Here is a 20,402-nt window from a genome sequence, read left to right as displayed (position 1 = left end):
AAAATTGTCAGCATGGTTTCAGGACCAGCCACATAACTGTATTGTACTGGAAATGAATAGTTTCCTTCCTTCTCCCCAGAAGGTTCAAAGTCATCAGTTTCTGTGATAGAATTTCACAGTGGTGTAGTGATACGTTCATTTCATATATCATGTAATTGTTTGTTTTATTTTTTTCAAATTTAGTTTTACTTCATTTATTTCATTTGTTCATTTTTAAAAATATTTTGGTTACCGTGTATACCCGCGTATAATGCGACTCCCCTCTACACCACTTCAAAACTGCGGATAAATCATATACCCTGTGTATAATGCGACCACGGATGAAGCTAGCTAAGGTGCATAGCGTTGACTACAATGAACGCTATGTACCTTAGCTAGGATCACCGGCGCCAATAAAAAAGTGTTTTGTCAACGTTGTTGTTTTTATTCGAAGCTTTGCGGAGCGTATTAATCCAAAACGACCTAGAATGAAGCAGATTACCAGCAAACATCAAGTAAATACGTGTTTTTCTTGCGTTGTTGTTTTTACTACAAAGCCTTGTCGAGTGTATAACTCCAAAACAGTCGCCAGGTCACGTGAGCTGTAGGGACCATCTCGAGCAAACGAAATATATTTTCGTTACTGGTTATATGTTTGTCTATTTTGCCGTGTATTTCAGTATAGACATGTAACCACATACTCTTCTGAAGGAAAGTAAGTTAAATATGTAAAAATGTGGAAGTAATATGCTAAAAAGATAAATGAAATATGAGATGATCCCACTCGTGAAACACGGACGTGTTTGCTATCTGTGTGCGGAGTTTATATTTCTAACGCGGAGAGCCAACCAGCGAAACCTACGCGATGTGTCGAGTTTTTGAACCCCAGTTCTTAGTATACGGCACAATCAGTAACCTATTCTCGTGGTAATGTAAATTGCCGTACCTTTGCGTCCGTGGTAAACCGGATTTCGCGGGGAAATGGCTACCATGCGAGGTGAAAATGACGATCGTCTAAAAGACATTGACTTGTCTGTAAAGAACAAATTTCGTTGGGAATGGCTGGAAAGAGCGCCCCCTTGACCTAGCTTGATTTTTCAGTGTTTTTTTACAATTTGTCATTCTCATGTCTGTTAAATGTGTCATTTGGTTTGTAAATCTGGATCGATGGTCATTTCAACTTTATTTACAGAGAATATACGTTAAAAACAAGAAAACCAGATACAAATGGTCTTTATTTCGGATATTAACAGTTATTTCGGACTAAATGCGAAGTTTTCTTGTGAAGTGCTGGGATGGCTATCAAACGCCGTTTGACATCGTCAGTGGAAACTTAAAGTGAAACAACGTAAGATCTTATACCCCGTGTGTAATGCGGGAGACGGTGTTTTCGTAGACTGTATCAGTTCGTAGACGTGGTGATTTCGTATCCCAGGCTGTTTCGTAGACGGTGATTTCGTAGGCGTGTATAAATAATTGAATAATATTATCCTGCAACCATATTATTTTTGTAGTTCAGCAAGCTAAACGTCGGTGTATGCCTTGGTAGGAACACGACGTTTAGCTAGCTGAACAAATTACTTTTGATAAACCACTAGGAACAAGTGAGTTGTTTTGATTGCGTTTTGTTAAAATTACTTTGGCCAGTGCTACTTCTGGGCTTGTGTCTGTGTCGTTGAAAGTTGATCAATTCTGTGGGAATAGGAAGTAGTGAAATAACATTTACTAACATTTACTAACGTCTACGAATCCACCGCTCAATTCGTCTATGAATCCACCGGATTTCCACGTCTACTAGCCAGTCTGGTGTACAAATTCACTGCAAGCCGTGTAATGCGACCCCCTCTTCCTGACCCCCTCATTCTAGGTACGAAAAACTGACATTACATTTTCTCATTTACTAATCATGTTAATAGCTGACTTGTTAAGTGTCCCTAACTATTGAAATGATTGGGGGTTCAGAGTCACCTACAAAGATGTGCACTGTATTGTGATAAAAATCCTATTGCAACCATATTATGAGGATGCATAACATATTGTGGCCCAATAGTATAGGTACAACAAAATAATTTCAACACTTTATGGTTGATCATGAAATAAGACTAATGTGTACAGAGTCTTTTTGGACGTTTACATTACAATTACACCTTGATGACAATTAATATGGCTTATCTGAAAAGTTCGTAAGATTATCATCATGATCATGTTAGTGTAACAACTCTGCATGAAGGTCTAGAGGTTGTTATGATATTGGTAACCCTTACATTGAAAGATTAATCTGTTCATGGTTTAGGAGAATCCATTATTCAACAACATGGAGGCCATCGTCGACTAATTCCCAGGGACTTCCTTCCACTTCGGTGTGAACGTTGAAGGGTCTTTTTCATTGCACTAAAGTGAAAAGTTCTGAAGATCTACAGCCCCCAGATGCAGATACAATAGACAGTGTGCAAAATGTCTGTTTACAAGTTATTACGTGTCTAGTAAAATCTTGGCCTGAAGGAAAACCGTGAAATTTCTGAAACTATTGAAATTTTAATTGATTTTGCTTTTACACATCCATCTTGTTCAAAATAGAGGTCTTTCAAGTTCAATGAGACTATTAAATACTTAAGATGTAATAGATATGAAAAATACTGAGGTTGCTAAACAATTGCTTTCTGGGTTTTTTTTCACATTAGCAAGTTTTCTGATTTCTTCAGATTAATGAGGGCATTAATATGATCAAATATATACAATACAAATGATCGTACCACACACATAAATGACAATTGCTGATTGACTGAGCCAATAAATGTACCCTGCTTACAAGTGACTAACATTTCTTATGAGGCTCATACATACGGGAAATTCCTAACTGTGGTACTTAAGTGTTTGGGCTGTTGCCTAGCTCCGGTACTCCCATTATGTTCCAATACCCATGCTTCAAACAGTTCAGGATTAACATTGAGGTGTTATGTGCAATAAATATGCTGTTCATTGGTACCTTGGGGCCTGTTGGTTGATGTACCCTTGATGTTTGTTTATGTTCTCTGAGCCAGAAGGTCCTCAGGCCAATATCTGTTGCAAGAACTACCTCAAGATCAAAGTCACACCACCTTCATAATATCTGACTCATTATTTTGTTCGTTGGATTTTTCTTAACCACTGCAAGATTACATTTCTGGGAAAATAAATGACATATTTAAGTTCTTGAAATTTGAAACTAGCCACCTGACCAGTAGTATTTTAAGACTTATTTCATACATTGAATATCAGTTTTCACATTCCGAAGGACCACCCTTAATTTGTAACATTGATATTGTGCTAATATCCATTTGACAATTTCCAGGCTCCAAACAACAAGTGGAAAGCAAGGTGGTTTGTTCTCAGTGAAGATCAGCTGACCTGCCACCGACAGCGACGCAGATCTCTGGTCCTCAGCAACATCAACCTTTCTGGCTGCTCCATCTTTTGTCCCTGCAATGACAAGCCTGAAGTCAGTCCTCAAGTAGGTTCAGTTTCAGACTACATGTCTTAGACTTCTTCATAATATACTGAGAGAAACAAATGCAGGAACAGAGGTAAACTCAATCGCTCCTTTAATATTTTCCAGTGTTCATCACCAGCTTTGAATAGCGCTGTGGGAGGAAATCTGAAAATAAATAAAGGAACACTGCCATGAAGTGTTTCCTTATTTGTTTCCCTCAGTATATTACGGATATCATCATGATCATGGACATTGGTCAAATTAGTCATTACTAGTGTATGAACACTTTGTGACGATGGAAACTGCTTTTGTGTAACTGAATGTTTTAATACTAGTCTCAGGCCCCCCTAAGTAATTGAAGGAATTACAGCAAATGTGTTTAAATTTGTCAATTGCATTTAGTAGCAAGAAAAATTATGGCTCATAAACTTCTTCATGGCGCACGTTCATGATGTTCGTAATCATCGGCATGACTTCGATGTTCAGATGTAAACAATCTCCAGGGGCATGACTTGTGACACTCTTCTGCAGTGACAATCTTTTCCTAAAAACATAAGCTATTGCCCCGACAACACCTCATACCTAAACGCATTCAACGCGGGTGGTCAAAGATGGATAAGTATGAAAATGTAATAGTAGGAACTAAAAACAAATCTCACCGAGACGGGTGCTTCTTCCAACAACGCCATGTTTTGCTGCGTGAGTTTCCGCTCGCGACCGAAAAATCTCCGAAGATGGCCGATCGTGTTTCCAGTATTACCGACATTGCTTCTGATAGGGCCGATGTGTTTCTGTTATTACCGCTAAATTACCGATATCGCTGCAATTGTTTCGCGAGTGGGCTGCGTTTGTTTACATTTGAGATGCAATTCCTTCAAATTTGCTGTAATTCCTTCAATTACTTAGGGGGGGCCTGAGTCTGTTAACATCATTATTATCCTTTGTCCATGGTTAAGTGGATGTCCAAGAGGAGATCATTAAATATTCCTTTTACCATTGTGACAGCTTGTCCATTGTTTTTAACTTCTAAAATGTCCCAAATTTCAGCCTCTTGCAGAACAACCTGTACAACCTTTTAAGGCCGTGTTTAATGATATTTATTGTACAGATTTTGAAAATATGATCTGTTTCAATATGCTACATAATTCAGTTAGTGAATGGATATCACCAACACGGGGATGTCCTGATACTGATATCAATATCTGTAATTGTTACACATTGGGGAGTTTGATGGATGTTCTAGTCTCATTCACTAATAATGGCTGCACTAAGTAGAACCAGCATGGTGACTAAATTATGTGTTGAATAGTTTCAAGTTATAAATGTTCTTGATAATAAATTTCCGTACACGTGCAATTCACATGGAACATCCTTTCATGAATTATTACTTAATGTTGATGTTATTATATTGCCAATTGATCGGGACTTACTGTTATTCTTGTTTATCAGGTGTTTGACTTTTTCATATTTATTGATTTTATGTATTTTTTTATTGTGCACTAACCCTCACTGCTTGTTTCTCCCGGGGGCTGGTGGGCTTGTAGTCTCATGGTTTAAACTTTCACTCGTGTTGCCAAAGACCCGGGTTTACTATACAACAAGGGTACAATGTGTGAAGTCCATTTCTGGGCCTCTACCATGATATTGTGAAAGTGGTATAAAACAATATTCCATCACTGCATCTGTTTTTTTCTGTAATTCCAGTGCCTGTTCAAGCTGTCCACTCCAGAAGGAGAGGAGTTGTATTTCCAGGCAGCAGGAGCCGACGACCGAGATGGATGGGCACACGCCATTGGTGCCGTCATCCGTTCACAGAGCACGTCAAAGCAGGCATGTGTTACCCTACCAACAAATTATTGCTGTCTTTTTTAAATTTTATCTTTATGTGCCTGATAGAATATTTGATCTAGTCATTTATTATAGGTTTTGTTCTCATGCAATTAGCATTCAGCAGTGTTCCAGCCTGAACCAAACAATCCACTGATCAACAGCATGAGCATCGGTCATCATGCATTTGGGATATGATGACATGTGTCCAGTCAGATCACCTGATCCATTTAGTTGCCTATTACGACTAGTGGTGTGACGATTCATCAATACACGTAGAAGAATCAACCCATGAGCCACCCATGCAGTAAATCGATAGAAAGTTTTACATTTTCTTGTATCCTGATATGATACTTCAAATGGGCCGCGATACATCAATGTTTAACTTGCGATATCAAGATATGTTATTTTTAGAATCATATATTTAGTGTTTCAGATCTATGTTTTATGTTTATAACAGTGTTATGTTTTATTTATTGTTTTTAAAAAAGTGTTTAACATGAACTTTTTCAAATTATAGTTTCTATCATGTAAACATTGCTATTGTTTTCATCTTATGGTGTTTTATAGTTGTGTTAGAATTAAAGATTTTAGTATCAAATATGTATTGTATCGCCACCCTTATATCAAGAATAGTATAGTATTGCAGCTTCAATGCACAAAACTTTGGCAATATATCATCATATCTAAGCTTTTAGTATTGTGATGTATTGTATCACAGGTTGTGTGCCAATGCCAGCAGCAATAATTTGACATGCAAAGGCGACTGAAGACAAATTCTGACCCAGATGTTCATGGGTCTCCTGACACAGCTGAGGCAAAATACACCTAAATATGCTTGTGTAGAGTTGTTTCTCAATAAAATGTCCTAGAATTACATCAATATTGCTGCAGTGTTTTGTGTGTGTAAACAATTATTCTTACAATGTAAACCTTTGGAAAAAACCAGATATTGATAATACACATCATTTTAATTTTCATAGACAAGAAAGAGTTAAACTCTTTTCTCTCTGCTTCTATCTTCAGATATCTTATAACAAGATGACATTCCAGAACTTCAGGGCATATGCTAATGTTAGGTAAGTAGTGGTCTGGTTGATAGTATTTCAATTTAATTCAGATATGCATGCACATGTTTACCACTTTGAACCCATGTCATATTGTCATGATCTTAATTAAGCAAACTATTTATGCTTGTGACTAATCATGTCAATTTGTTATGCTTGTGATTAAGCAAACAAATTATGCTAATTATGCATATGATTAGTTTGTTATGCTCATGATAAGCAACCTAACTGGGCTCTAACAGATCAGGGTAGTGTTTAATTGATGTTACATATTGTCAGATGTCGATACTGACAACTGTTAAGTTGTGGTTGTTAGTTGGTTAAACCGTTCATATTCACTAGGGAAGTTAGTAAATGAATGAGTATGGTTTATGCTGCTATATCACAGCGAGAGACACATGAGGAATAGAACCCAGACGATTAGGTGCACTGAGAGAGTGTGTGCGAATCCTGGATGAGATTCACCCCACCCCACCATACACAACATATTTCTAGTACAAAGTTATCAATATAGTTCAGGGCTCTACATTGCGAGTGAAACAGTCGCATATGCGAGTGAATTTTCGAAGTGGCGACTAAAAATAATAAAACAGTTATGAAATGGCGACTGCTACATTTGGTGTCATTAACTTCCATCCTTAAACAATTTCCCTCAGATAATAACAACACATTATTCTTAAAACGATTGCAGTTTTTATTCATCATGATAATCAGTTCATTTCCGAGTTTACAAAAATAGATATCTAGGTCACACAAAGGGAGGTAAGCGAATGCAAATGAGATCCCAAGATTCATTGCTCGAGCATGCGCAAAACTGCTAACCTAGTTTTTACACTCTATATATAGACATCTTATGTCAAAAATACGCTAAGGGCGTAAGCCATATGCAAATTAGGTTTCCCAAAACTCAATTAGTCTTGGTGAACATGCGCAAAGCTGCAACCTTATACTTCCGTGTTTAACCATGGCAACGAAGAAAACAAACCCTAGACCGATATCGGCCTATTTTTCCAAACCCCAAACAACAAAAATCTTGAATGAACAAACTCAAGTTGGCAGTGAAAAGAAACAAAATGATAACCAGACTACTGTTGAAACACAGAAAGAAAGTAAGCCATCAGTTAATGTGCGTGAATTCAGACCACTTTGGCTGTCAATTTTTTCATGGCTTCGTTATGACAAAGAACAAAATACAATGCATTGTGACTTTTGTCGACAGGCCGGTCGTCATTTGGCAGGCAACACAGACTTTGTAGATGGAACTAACAAGTTCAAACGGGAAAACATTCACGCTCACAGCATTAGCGTGAGACATGGAAAGTGCCGTGATCATATTGTTAATAAATCGGGCAAACTATCGTTTGAAACCTCAACCATTGCAAAACAATTTTTGGAGGCTGAAGTGAAGTCTAATGAAAAGGATCTCACAGATCTAACAATAAAGTTTAACACTGTGTATTGCATAGGGAAGGAAGAGATGTCTTTTACTAAACTAAAACCTTTGCTGTTGCTTCAGCGTAAAAATGGGCTCCCGGTGACACCTGCTTACAGTAATGATGTTAGGTGTGGAGAAATGTTGGCAACCATTGCAAGTACAATCAGAGATGAGACAATGGACCTTATCAATGACTCACATTACTTATCAGTTATGATTGATGGTGCCACAGACTCTTCTGTGTCAGAAAATGAAGTGATCTATGTAAGAACAGTATTAAATGGCAAAGCAGAAAACAAACTTGTTGAAGTTATTGCCATCGAACATGGTCATGCTGAGGGTGTTATCTCTGCTACTAAATCAGCTCTTTCGAGAGTAGGAATCAGTGATGAAACATTGACATCTAGAATTGTTGGGTTTTGTGCCGATGGAGCGAATGTCAATATGGGCCAGAGGAATGGTGTTGTTTCACTGTTACGACATGATGTTCCCCATTTAATAGATTTCCACTGCATGGCACACAGGCTGGAGTTAGCCCTTTTGAAGCTTCAGAAACAATCCCCTATTATGCAGTCAGTCAACGACTGCCTACATCTCATTTGGAAGACTTACCACTTCAGTCCCAAAAGCAAAAGAGAACTCAAGATGATAGGAGAGGAACTTGAAGCCAGGATATATTCACCAGCCCCAGTGAAGGGTACCAGATGGGTTCCCCACTTAGACAGGGCAATGAGGGTCTTTCTACAAGGAAAGAAAGATGAAGATTTGGCCACAGGTCATGGACAGTATACAGCAGTCTATACACATATGGAAAGTCTGGCTGCATCATCATCTAATGCAGATATTGCAGGAAGAGGAAAGAAAATACACAAACAAATGAAAGATTTGGTGTTCACAGGGTTTTGTCATTTCATGTCTGATCTCTTTGGTGAGGTGGCTTTGTTGAGCCTGAAACTACAGTCTAGTACTCTGATTCTTCCTACAGCAGTTGCATCCATCCAGGATTGTCTGGAAACTATCACAAGCATGAAACAGGATTACATTCCAGGGGGACTGTACGAGAAATTTGGGCTGTGTATTGAAAGCCAAGAAAATCTCCCGGGTCCAATCAAATTTCAAGGCATTGAAATGACTGGTAGTGTTGGTGTGGCCAAAGAAGAACTGAACAAACATGTTGCATCTACCGTTGACATCACCATCAAGGAGTTGGAGTCCAGGTTTGAGAATCTGCTTGGTTCAAATACAAATGAAGGGGCCCAAGGCGCTGTGAAGAGCTTCAAGGTGTTTAATCATGACACCTGGCCAGAGAGTAAACGGGAACTTGTACACTTTGGAAATCATGAAATAGATGTTCTGTGTGATTGGTTCAGAGTCCCCCTTGTCTCTGCTGGATGCAATGTGGAGGCATTTCAGACAGAGTGGAGGCAGATGAAAGTCTTCGTGGCAAACACCTTCAAGGATAAATCTTACTCTGATCTCTGGCAAATCCTACTCAGCAAGGATCCATACAAAACAGATTTCTGCAATATACTTCATATTGTGAGGATCATGTTAACCCTGCCGATTAGCTCTGCTGAATGTGAACGGGCTTTCTCAGCTCAGAAAAGAATTAAAAGTGATGTTAGGAGCTGCTTGTCTGTGCAAAGACTGTCTGATTTGATTTTGATTTCATCAGAAGGCCCTGAACTTGCTGAGTTTAACCCAGAGAAGTCCGTTAATAAATGGATGTCTAATGGCAAGAGAAGGATTGCTGGTGGCCCTGGACAAACAGATTGGTCAAAGAACATTGTGACTGTGAAACCAAAGTGTGAAGACAAAATCTGAGTCCTCAGTGGCAGTTATAGAAAAGCAGGAAACTTTAGTCAGTAGTTAAATATGTCTGCATTTAATTGAAGTTTCTTTGATACAGTGACACTTGACAACGTTAAAATTTTTCTGAAACAGGATGTCATTCTGAAGCTTCAGATCCGGAATACCCAGTCCTGCTAAAGCAATCATTTTTCTTATCATTATGATGTAATATGTTCAATGTTAATAGTTAACTCAAAGTAAGCCAGTTACTATGTGTGTTGATACCTCATAAAGTAGCTTCCAGATGGCATATTTCTTTTGAAATAGTTTGTTTTTGAATCACTGTACAGAGTGAGGAAATAAAACAAAACGTTGTTTGGAACTGTAGTAGTTTATTCACAAAATACTAGGTGTAATACCACCACATGTGTCTGGCTAGTAAATTTTCTATTTGGCTAGTAAAAGAAAAAAATTGCTAGTCAAAGGTCAACTAAATAAAATTATGTCCGTAGAGCCCTGCTTAGTTACTAAATATTTGTAAGGGGACTTCTTTTCAATCCTTATGGAGACCTTTATTACAAAATCATCCCCATGTTTCTGTAGCTTTTCATTACGGGCAACAACTGTATTGGATCACCTGGACTTGTTTGGTATCTATGGCGATTGTGTGTCATTACCAGGGATAACATTCAAGAACATAACTAACAAAAACCATTCCTACATAATTACACACACACTGCGTGACCGGATGGTTACAAACAAGTGTCATATTTGGGATTATATATTCTAAGTAAAGTACAAACTCTAGTACTTTGTAGGTTGAGTCCCATCTGGGATTTCGAAACTGCACCCTCAGATGCACCTAATCACCTGGATGGTTGTGTTTCAGTGAGATCATTGGTGCCATCCAGGATCCAGATGCGGGAGTCAACACCAGCGCACATCTTCGGGGAGGAGAGGTCTACAAGAACTGTTTTAAAGGTAGCAAAAATAATGGTGATGATAATTAGAAAGGGCCTGTTTTTACGCACTTGTGCATACTCAGGGTACTAACACACCTTGGATATCCCAAAATGAGTGAGGCACTAGAAGTTGAACAGACTTGTCCCATTGGGTAACTATTCACTGCTGGGTCATCAGAGGCAGTTTATTAATGAACTCACTAACCTAGGGTGAGATCACATGTGTTTGGTTGTTGGGTAGAACTGACATCCTAGAAACTCTCAGGAGTCAAGCTGCCAGACATGGTCACCCAGTTACGGACTGTCTGCGACCAACGTTAAGCACGTGATTTGTGACTAGGACCCACACAGCACCACTTTACATTTTCAGGGAGGGTCATTCATTTTGTCCACAGAATATTGGTGGGGGGAGGTCAGCTGTTTCGTACAGAAAAAATATAAAAATCCTCATCGTTCAAATTATGAACGGTTCCTAATATTTCAAATTATTTTGCCCTTAGTCATTATTAAGTTCTGTACCTACCTATTTACACACAATGTCAATTTTAACAAGTTATAATCCTGTCTGGTCGCAATTTGACGTGCCAATCAGTTTTGTTGTTTGCACAAGCACTTTCAAGAAGTGGGCGATTATTGGAGTAGGGGCATTCGTTTGTAACATGTCATTATATCCCCCAGCTGAGAGCCACTTAGAGATGTGCTGGCCCTTCAAGACATCGTTCTGTACATACAGCTAGCACAGGAATTACAAAAATACAGTCAGTCTTGTGGGTGATCTTGATAATCATTGGTGGTCATTCTCTTCTCTGCTTGCTAAGCTGCTGGGACTATGAGTCCTATCTTTTGGAGAGGACTATAAGGATGAATTTCAGTCCCGTATGCATGAATGTCACAAGTTTCATACAGACAGATCAACCAATATTTCCATTTGTCATACTTATACAGTCTGCATCTTTTCTCAGGGAGTGACGTTGTGGACTGGCTCATGCGTTGGTCCATTGTTCGTAATCGTGAGAATGGATCAGCCATGGCACAGACCTTGCTGAAACTAGGCCATCTACAAGAGGTTGACCTCCATGATGGCAGCAGTGGTGTCAGCCCAAAGTTCAATGATGGAGAGAAACTGTATCGATTTGTGAGTATCTTTTATGTAGCATCTGGACAGTGGGGTAGCCTAGTGGTTAAAGCATTTGCTCCTCCCCTGAAGACCCGAGTTCGATTCCCCACATGGCGACAAGGTGTGAAGGCCATTTCTGGTGTAGCCGCTGTGATATTGCTGAAATATTGCTATAAGCTAAACACTTTCACTTATATGGTATCTTAACACCTGGAACATGACTTTGTTTAATGGAAACGTCAGGTTTATTTCACACACTAGGCTGTGTTCTGGAATGCCACGTGTTCAGATTAAGGTACATGTTCTATAACTGTCATGTGGTATGGAGCGGGATGGTTCACAGATGTTTACCAGTGTTCTTTGCTATCAGTTTCATTGATATACTTCATTGGTCAGTAGGGCTGCGTTGATTCAGTTTGATATATCAAAACTCATCTCAGTTTCGATTTGCGATAACCAGTATCACTATTTTTGATTTGATGTTTTAATACCTTTGTCAATTGTTTCCAGCCAGCCAGAACATAATTTTGACTCCATCTCAGACAGTTTCTGGTACTGGAATAAAGCAAAACATTGGTTGGTGTTCTAATCATCCAATGAGAATGGTTGTTAGTAGACATTGGTTGAGGATAGATTTCACGATTAAAAAAGGCCAAGGGTTAAATGAAATCTGAAGTTTTTACTTACATGAAGAATCGAATTGAAAATGATTGAATCAAGGTTCCAATATCGAAAAACAAATCTGATTGAGGTCTTGGTGAATTGTTGCAGTCATACTGTTCAGGAAATGGACCATATCCTGAATCAGTCTATGCTTACCTTTGGTATATTCCAAGACTGGTATTGGTTTTATACCCCCAGCATGTATGTGGGGTAATATGGACGATGCCTCATCAATTTGTCCATTCTTTTCATTTCTGGAGAGTAACTAAGAAACCCTACAATATTATGCAACAATAATTGGTAGTTTCAAACAGAACCTAAAATAGTGTCTTTTGTGGTGAACAGTTTTTTAGCATTTCTGTTTTTCTCCATTTCCATGGAAACAATTTGTCAGAAAAGGGAAGGGGGGTCAATTTCGTTTCTGGAGCAACTTATGGTGCCTTGTGCTATTTGGGTTGTCAAGAATTTATGTTTTGTCAGTAAGGTTGATTTTATCTGTGTTCTTAATGTTGTGTTTGTCAGGACAATATCTTGACAGAGTACTAGGCATTCTGTCATGAAACTGCACAGAGACCAGGTTGTCTAATGCTACCTTTTGCGATGAGGAATTTGTAACATTTGTGTTTTTTTCCTTTGTCTTTGGTAATGGTGTGTATTTGACATAAAAGTATGAAGTTACCAATCCCAGTTCCATTTTATGCATTGGTAATTCAATAACTATGTACTGTATATCTATAATTCTTTTCTACTTCCAACACCTAAACTGAAAATGCAATGTATTAATGATATAGATTTATATGTTAACAGTATCAGTAACTTCTCAGAGATTTTTTTTGTCATTGACACAGAGCTAACTGTTGAGAAACAGCACATGAACAGTTTGTTCAGAGTGACAGTGTAACTACAACAGAAATATTTGGTTAGCCAATCAAATGCCTTCGAATCACACATAGTATATTTTTGTTGTATTGCAATATCTCCAGTGCAGGACAGACTGTATCAATACAAACTACCCCCTGAGTTTGTATCACAGTGTCATTGCGAAGGATGACTGTATGATGCAGATAGCAAACAGTTGTATGAAGAAACGGTTGTGAATTGTGGCACATTTCACACAAGATTCCTCACTCATTTTAGACGTCCATCAACCTGGGGATAAAACGGAACAGTTTCTATGACAGCACTGATGAGGACTCCAGCTCTTCTGATGAGGATGAGGATGAGGGCGAGAGAGAAGAGGTCAAAGTTGAAAAGGTTAAGAAGGGAAAGCTTGTGAAGGAGTCCTTCCTAATGAAAAAGGTATTTATACTGTTGATATCGACATGATGAGAAAATATCGTTAGTGATGATTCTCATTGTAGTGATGACTACAACTAAACTAAAACTCATTACCTTGTTCAGAAAGGGATTGATACCAACACTAGTATTCATCTTATAAAACACTTCCTAAGATAAATATTATTGGAAACTGACTGGCATCAGGGTTAACTTGAAATGCTTTGTTTTAAAGTGTATCCTTGGATGAGAGAACAACATACACTTGGTCTGTCTGTGCATTGGTGGTGAGGTAGGGTAACTAATGGTTAAAGCATTGGCTCATCACGTGGAAGACCCGGTTTCGATTCCCCACTTGGGTACAATGTGAGAAGCAAATTTCTGGTGTCGCCGGCTGTGTTATGGCTGGAATATTGCCTAAAGTATACTCGCTCATTGATTATCATATTGATGATATTGATGATAATGATGATTATTATGATGATGATGATGTTGATGTTGATGCAGAAGAACCTGCGGAAGGGCTGGAGACTTGTGAGAGCTTCCCTGAGAGAGAACCCCTCTTCACTACACTACCACAAGGCATCTTATACAGAGGTATGTGGGACTCATGATTTCATTCTATCTCTATCTCTACCTACAATGTCAAAAGGTGAAATGTTCTTTCATACCTTCATGCAGTTCATCATTTCATATCTGCTACAGTGAAACATCGTGTTCATACGTCACAGTCTTGTGCCATCGACCCAGACAGGTAGAAGCCAATTTATGCTGTCCCCTGTTTTGTTATTGCTTGAATATTGTTACAAGCAGCGTAAAACCAAACTCACTCACTCTCCTAACTTGAATAACATGTAGGTAGCCATTCACACTGGGTGCATGGATCAGTATTAGGCTACTACCAGAGTTTAGTTTTAACTCATTTTAACACAGACCACATCTCAGGTGTGGTATCTGAGATCTTCTTGTTCATAGTCATGTTTTTGGATTTTCAGGGTTGTGAAAATCAGATCAACAGTAAGATGTTGAGTCTTGATAACTGTGTCGTCACGGAAACTGTGAAGCCAGCCACAAATAAAGGTGAGTGTGCATCAGTGTAGAAGACATACTCTGTACAAGAGTAACCAGGAGTGCATTACTTTGCTGATGTCAATTACAGGAAGCTTGACCAATGTAGACTTTGAAGTGGAAGTTGAAAGTGTAAGGCTAGCAGTAACTTATCAAACTGTATACACAAAGAAAGTATTCCATAAGTTGAGTAGGCTGTTTGATAAATTTCTTGCACTGTTTATTTTATTCACTTAGTATTCCACTGCTGCCGAGTACTGCAAACCGGTTTCAGTTGTGAAAGGAGCTCTACATGTAAGGTTGCATTCCTTGAGTGTAGCAATTCGTAGGGCTTCCTAATTTGTTGAGGAAATTATGAATTTTTTCAATCTTAGGTAGCTCAGATTCCTAAGTGCACCAGTTTGGGTTTGGCATCTCTAGTTATTTAGAGGTCATCACCACAGGAAAACAGCCCAGTGCAGTGTTGACAAACAAACAAACAAATTCTGACTTGAATACCCAGTCTCATTTAGAAAGTGGACAAAAAACATATTATAATTTTGATTACTAAAGTTCAGGTTCTACTTTTTGAGGGGTTGAGGCCCATCTGGGAATCGATTTTGACATTCTCAGAGTCAAAACCTGATCACCTGCACACAAAGTCTGCGATGTAACCCAGTTAGCCAGCACATTTAAACTCACACTCACATGATACTGCTTCCACTGTGTGTCTTCATGTTCCAGGCATGGGGACCAAGGCTAAGAGTGTGAGATATCGGTTATGTCTGAAGGATCGCAAAGGAAAGTGTGTCACTCTTCAGACGAAAGACGAGCAAGAGAAGTTTGAGTGGCTCACCATCCTCCAGCAACTCACGGCATCACCGAAACCTCTGACCGAAGATCGAGGCCCTGAGTAGGATAGTCTGTTCATCCTGGGTCATCCAAAAATGTTTCTTCCAAAGGAGGCAAACATGAGATGCTCTTTGGCAGGGTTCCCACAAATGAAGGCCATATTTGAAGCACGGCTCAAGATGAATTGTGAAATATTTATTGAAAACTTTTGAGCCATTTTAGCTTTATTAACAGGGTTTGTCAATTTGTTGAAAATAACAGTAGTTGGAAATGAAATTGTTAGAATGACGAAAGTGTTTCTTTGTTTCTTCTACTGATGAGAAGAGATTGTGAGAAATTAACTTACACTGAATGCTGAGGAACGTACGTTAATGCAGAAGAAAGTGGTTGTGTTAATGTCAAACTTAGTGCAAGTGTATGAATATTACATTTATTTGTGAGTTTTCACCCCAAGTAATCATTGGAGAATACAGACCATATCACTTGTTTGAAATCATGTAATAACTGAAGTGATATTAATCCGTTACCAGTTCTAATGTTTGTTATTAACACGAATATCATCACGACAATCATGAAAAAAAAAAATTATTGGAACTGAAAGCTGCCATAACCAGACGCAAGGAAATCTCTCCAATCTGAAGCTAGCATCTGTCACCCTGTAATCTCCTGATAGGGCGTGTGGGTGGGTGGATGGATGAGTGAGTAGGTGAGAGAGAGTGAGTGAGTAACTTGTAGTCTCAGCTACAATCACGGCTGATACATAACTTACACATTTGCCCATCATCCTTGAAAACGTATGATCACTTTGCCGCAGAAGAGTGATGATGTGTATGTTTAAGTGAGGTGTTTAAATGAGGCCATTGATATCTCCTGGAAATCAAATGTACCTAGACAGGGAATAGTTGTTGCTGTCAACCTTTTTATTATAACAAACCCAACACTTAGGAGTATATTCATGCTTAGGTGTTTCTTTTGATAAAGAAATTGTCCTTCCTAAATTTTCCCTGCTTTGTGAATGACTTCTAATTGAAAGACTTGAAAATAAACTCACCATTGCCAGACATTAAAGCAATATGTAGAGGCGACAACCTCAAGGCTAGTACACCCGTCATGCAAGGGCCAAAGCAAGTTCCCATTGGCCTGAACTCTTCCTTCTAATTGGAACCATCCTTGATTCCATTACTGCATGCTTACAGCATTAAGGAGCCATGATGGAAGCATAAAGTGTTCATTGGCGCAACCCTGATGGGTTCTGGGGTTCTGCCTATGGTGTATACATATCCTTGGAGTGTTTGCAATATTTGATGAAGGCATAGGGATACAGGAACCTTCCCAAGAGTCCCTTGTAGCCCAGAAAGGTTTATCTTGTTGAATTGAAGTCACTGGCAAACTGTATCATGCTTAACCGTCTACACTGGGCCCTATACAATGTGTTTCACAGGCAAGCACCATCAAGCATTATATGCAGTGTGATAAATAGTTCCCCAGTTTTGCTAGCATGGCAGATTAGTTATTCCTTATAGTTGCTAGCCCACAAAATAATTCACTGGCCCAAAATTTGATGGTAGAGAAATATTACAGAGAGGTTAAAAATCATCATTTATCAGGCCACAATCTTGCATGATTTAAAGGTGTATTATAAATTAGCAAGTCAGAGAGAGGGATAAATTAAAATATTCAATAGTCAGTTAGGCCAATGACTCTAGAAATTTACTGGCCTGACTGGATTTTTACTAGCCAGTGACCAGCAGGCCAGCTGCTGTATTGCTCGCTGATTATGTATAACCTGTATGTTGAAATCAGAATGAACGGCTGCAAACTGTCATGTGAGAAAGGATTATGATTATGTGAACATACAACAATGTTAAGTATAACAATAAATAATTTGAAGATTAACTTAATATCCCAGAACAGTATTGGGACTGTGATTTATGAGGCTTGATATACCTTGGTCATTGATCTAAATATTTTATATTCCCTTCACTTACTCTGCAACATCTGCTTGTAAATGGTGCTTTGTTGTGACAATGTTGGTAAATGGTACATAATTTTACCATGATGACATCTTGTGTTATTGGATTAAAAATTCCTCGTATTTCATCTTTGACAGCTTGGTATGCCTAATGGCATTGTTAATGTTTCTACCTGTCAGGTGAGCACATTAGGCAATTATGCTGTTTTCATCAACAATATATTGTAGTGATGTTCATAATGTGACACCACAAGCGTGGTAAATGTTCCAAACAGTTAAAATCATGTACACCTTACCCCTGTATCCCATTCCACAAAGGGATCGAAGCACTTGTGTCCTATAAGGCAAACTTTGCACTATGACAGCCGTAAGTCTGTGCTTAAGTATATGAATTACAATCACCTTACCGCTAAGATTGCACTAAGATTACGCTAAGATTGCACGAAGATTGAACAGAGCTCAAGGTGACCTTGTAAGCCTGTGATAAGGTGTGTGAGTTACAATCACATTTTCACCAAAATGCTTGTAGAATGCAGCCCTGGCAACTATACCGTCAAAACAAGAGGTTTAGGGCCTGTACTTGTGAAGTCAATTTTATACTGTTAATCTGTGGAAGTATTGCAGGTATATTTATTATATCCAGGGACAGTGTTGTTCGTGTAAGCAAGTGATTCTGACCAGTTGTTTTAAACTGTTGATGTACCTGATTCTAATATTGTATTGAAAGGATAGAATTTTATCTTTGTTCAAGGTGTTGTTGGTTAAATTTGTACCTTGATTGAATGAAGAAATATGGAATTTTCAGTGTAATGCAACTAATACTTGTTGTGTTAAAGAGGTCATTGTTTTCTGCATGTTTGTTTTTGTTTCAGTTTGGAATATGGGTTTCATTTAAATTTAGGTTTGAGTTTTTGTCTTGTCACAGATAAAAGTTTTGATAGCAGTAAATGTAAGGGTCACTTTTATCCAGCGTTTCAAAAGGTGTCTTGATTCTGTGTTAAAGAATGACATTTTTCTTGTACATATTTTATGGCTAGTGATCCAAACAGAATTCACAAGGCACCAACTGAGCAAGTATCAGCGCTCGAATAGCTTGTTAAGCTCAATTTATACTCCATCTAAACTCCATCCAAGAACACCAATAATCTGCTCAGACATTGCATACATCTGATGACATTTTCCTTGATCAATCGATCTCATGATGCAATTTTTATATCATCATGTAAGATTATGAACATCTGTAAATCGAACAAAATTAGAATGTTTACAACTGCTATGATCTGATCAGATTTTGGTTCTGATTTTACACTTTTGTATATACCCATGAAAGCAAATATTGAACACATGAAAGTAAGAGTGTTCCTTTACTCATCTTCAGAATTTCCCCCACAGTACAATGCATACCTTGTGAAGAAACTTGGAAATAACAAAGGAATACTTGTACTTCCACGTGTTCCCTTGTTTGTTTCCATGAGTATATATAAATTTTACAGATTTATGGAAGCTGTCCTGAAAAAAGATGAATTATGCTCAACAATTACAGATTACTGTTTCATGCCCATTGAATATTTTTCACTCACTTTATCACGTTTCATAAACAGCTGAAATGTTTGAAGTTGATTTAGCAGTGAACACTATACCCTCCCACTGATATGTGCCTTCACGTCATAGACTTTGTTAGTTAATAACTGTATTATATCATACACCAAAGTCTGACAACTATCATCAGTGTCACTGCCGTGTTCATCTAACTGCCAAACTTGCCATTGTTAGCGGTCAGTCATCCTTCACATCCAACGTGGCAAAAATGTCGCAGGCAGCAGAAAAACTCACTTCCATGAGCACACAGACTGGAATTCTGTTTTGGATTATTCTTTAGAAATACTCAAGTGAATCAATTGTATAGATTTCATGTGATCAATAGTTTGATCATATAATGATGTATATGAGTGTTGCTTAGCAACACTTTTTAATACCATTTGGTACTTCTACTATTGGTCTTTTTTCAGTGTTCATTTAATATATGTTGTAACTGTGGACATTGTACATTATTGTACATTGTATTTTTACTCTATCCCACTGTCTTTTTTACGGTTTCGTAAATTTGTGATGTATGAAGTAAATTTGTGACGTGAATTTGTCTATCTGTAGGATCATAATGTCAAAGGAGGACATTATTTTCGTTCCTGGATCCCATGTCAAGTGTCGACTGGGACATTGTAATTTATACAGATTGGGTCTGAAGTCAGTATTCAGCCAATCTGGAGGTCAGAATTTCAAAATTGGAATGGAATATATTTCGTTTCATGTTAATTCTGTTATAGCCTCAGTTATAACTTTGCAGAGATAATTTGTGTTTCATTGATAAAAAGAAAAGTAAAGAAGGAGGTCTTTAGTATTTAGTTTTACATTTTTTTAAAATCTGAAATAAATACTGATAGATTTATGTGATTAAATTTTTAAACAAATACCAATGTCAATGAAAGGAAACTATTTTTTTCCGTTTCACCAGCAAAGGGTTGTATAGTTAGAACTCTGAGATAAATCTTTGGCCCATGTAATTAGTGAGACGTGTCCGACATGCTATATGTGTGTGTGAGTGTAAGGTAATTGTTACCATATATGAGTGTAGATTGTCTGATCACCTACATAAACATAGGTCCTAATCTGACCTTTAGAATTTGTATAAAATGGTAATTGGTAGTTTCTGGTAATTGTCAGATAAATCACTAAATCACCAGAGCATACAATTATAGGTTTTGGGTGACTTGAATCAGTCTAGCTGGGAGAGCCAAGTGAATGGAGTGTTGTCCTCCTTTAAGAACTGTCACCTAGTCTTGTCATAACTGCTCTCAGATGAATGACGACTTTTAATTCAATTAACACCCTTATTAATCCTATTCATGATCATTCCATATCATAGCTTTACTCTGAATTCCTCCTTCT

At 38.1% G+C, this 20,402-nt stretch overlaps 1 protein-coding gene across 1 annotated transcript in view; it reads left to right on the top strand.

Moving 5' to 3' along the window:
* The window catches only part of LOC137296172 (pleckstrin-like), a 31,075-nt gene extending 11,243 nt beyond the window's left edge, over nucleotides 1-19,832 (top strand). Inside the window, exons 2-10 of the mRNA XM_067827878.1 lie at nucleotides 3,311-3,469; nucleotides 5,153-5,278; nucleotides 6,302-6,354; nucleotides 10,458-10,549; nucleotides 11,493-11,665; nucleotides 13,448-13,609; nucleotides 14,093-14,182; nucleotides 14,581-14,665; nucleotides 15,377-19,832. Of these exons, the coding sequence (XP_067683979.1) occupies nucleotides 3,311-3,469; nucleotides 5,153-5,278; nucleotides 6,302-6,354; nucleotides 10,458-10,549; nucleotides 11,493-11,665; nucleotides 13,448-13,609; nucleotides 14,093-14,182; nucleotides 14,581-14,665; nucleotides 15,377-15,549 (1,113 nt within the window). The 3' untranslated portion in view covers nucleotides 15,550-19,832. The remainder of the gene's footprint in view (nucleotides 1-3,310; nucleotides 3,470-5,152; nucleotides 5,279-6,301; nucleotides 6,355-10,457; nucleotides 10,550-11,492; nucleotides 11,666-13,447; nucleotides 13,610-14,092; nucleotides 14,183-14,580; nucleotides 14,666-15,376) is intronic.
* Nucleotides 19,833-20,402: the final 570 nt, after the last annotated feature.

This window comes from Haliotis asinina, chromosome 9 (assembly GCF_037392515.1).
Source record: "Haliotis asinina isolate JCU_RB_2024 chromosome 9, JCU_Hal_asi_v2, whole genome shotgun sequence".
Classification (NCBI taxonomy): Eukaryota; Metazoa; Mollusca; class Gastropoda; order Lepetellida; family Haliotidae; genus Haliotis; species Haliotis asinina.
Note: the sequence above shows the minus strand (reverse complement) of the source record. Positions and strands in the feature narration are given on the sequence as shown.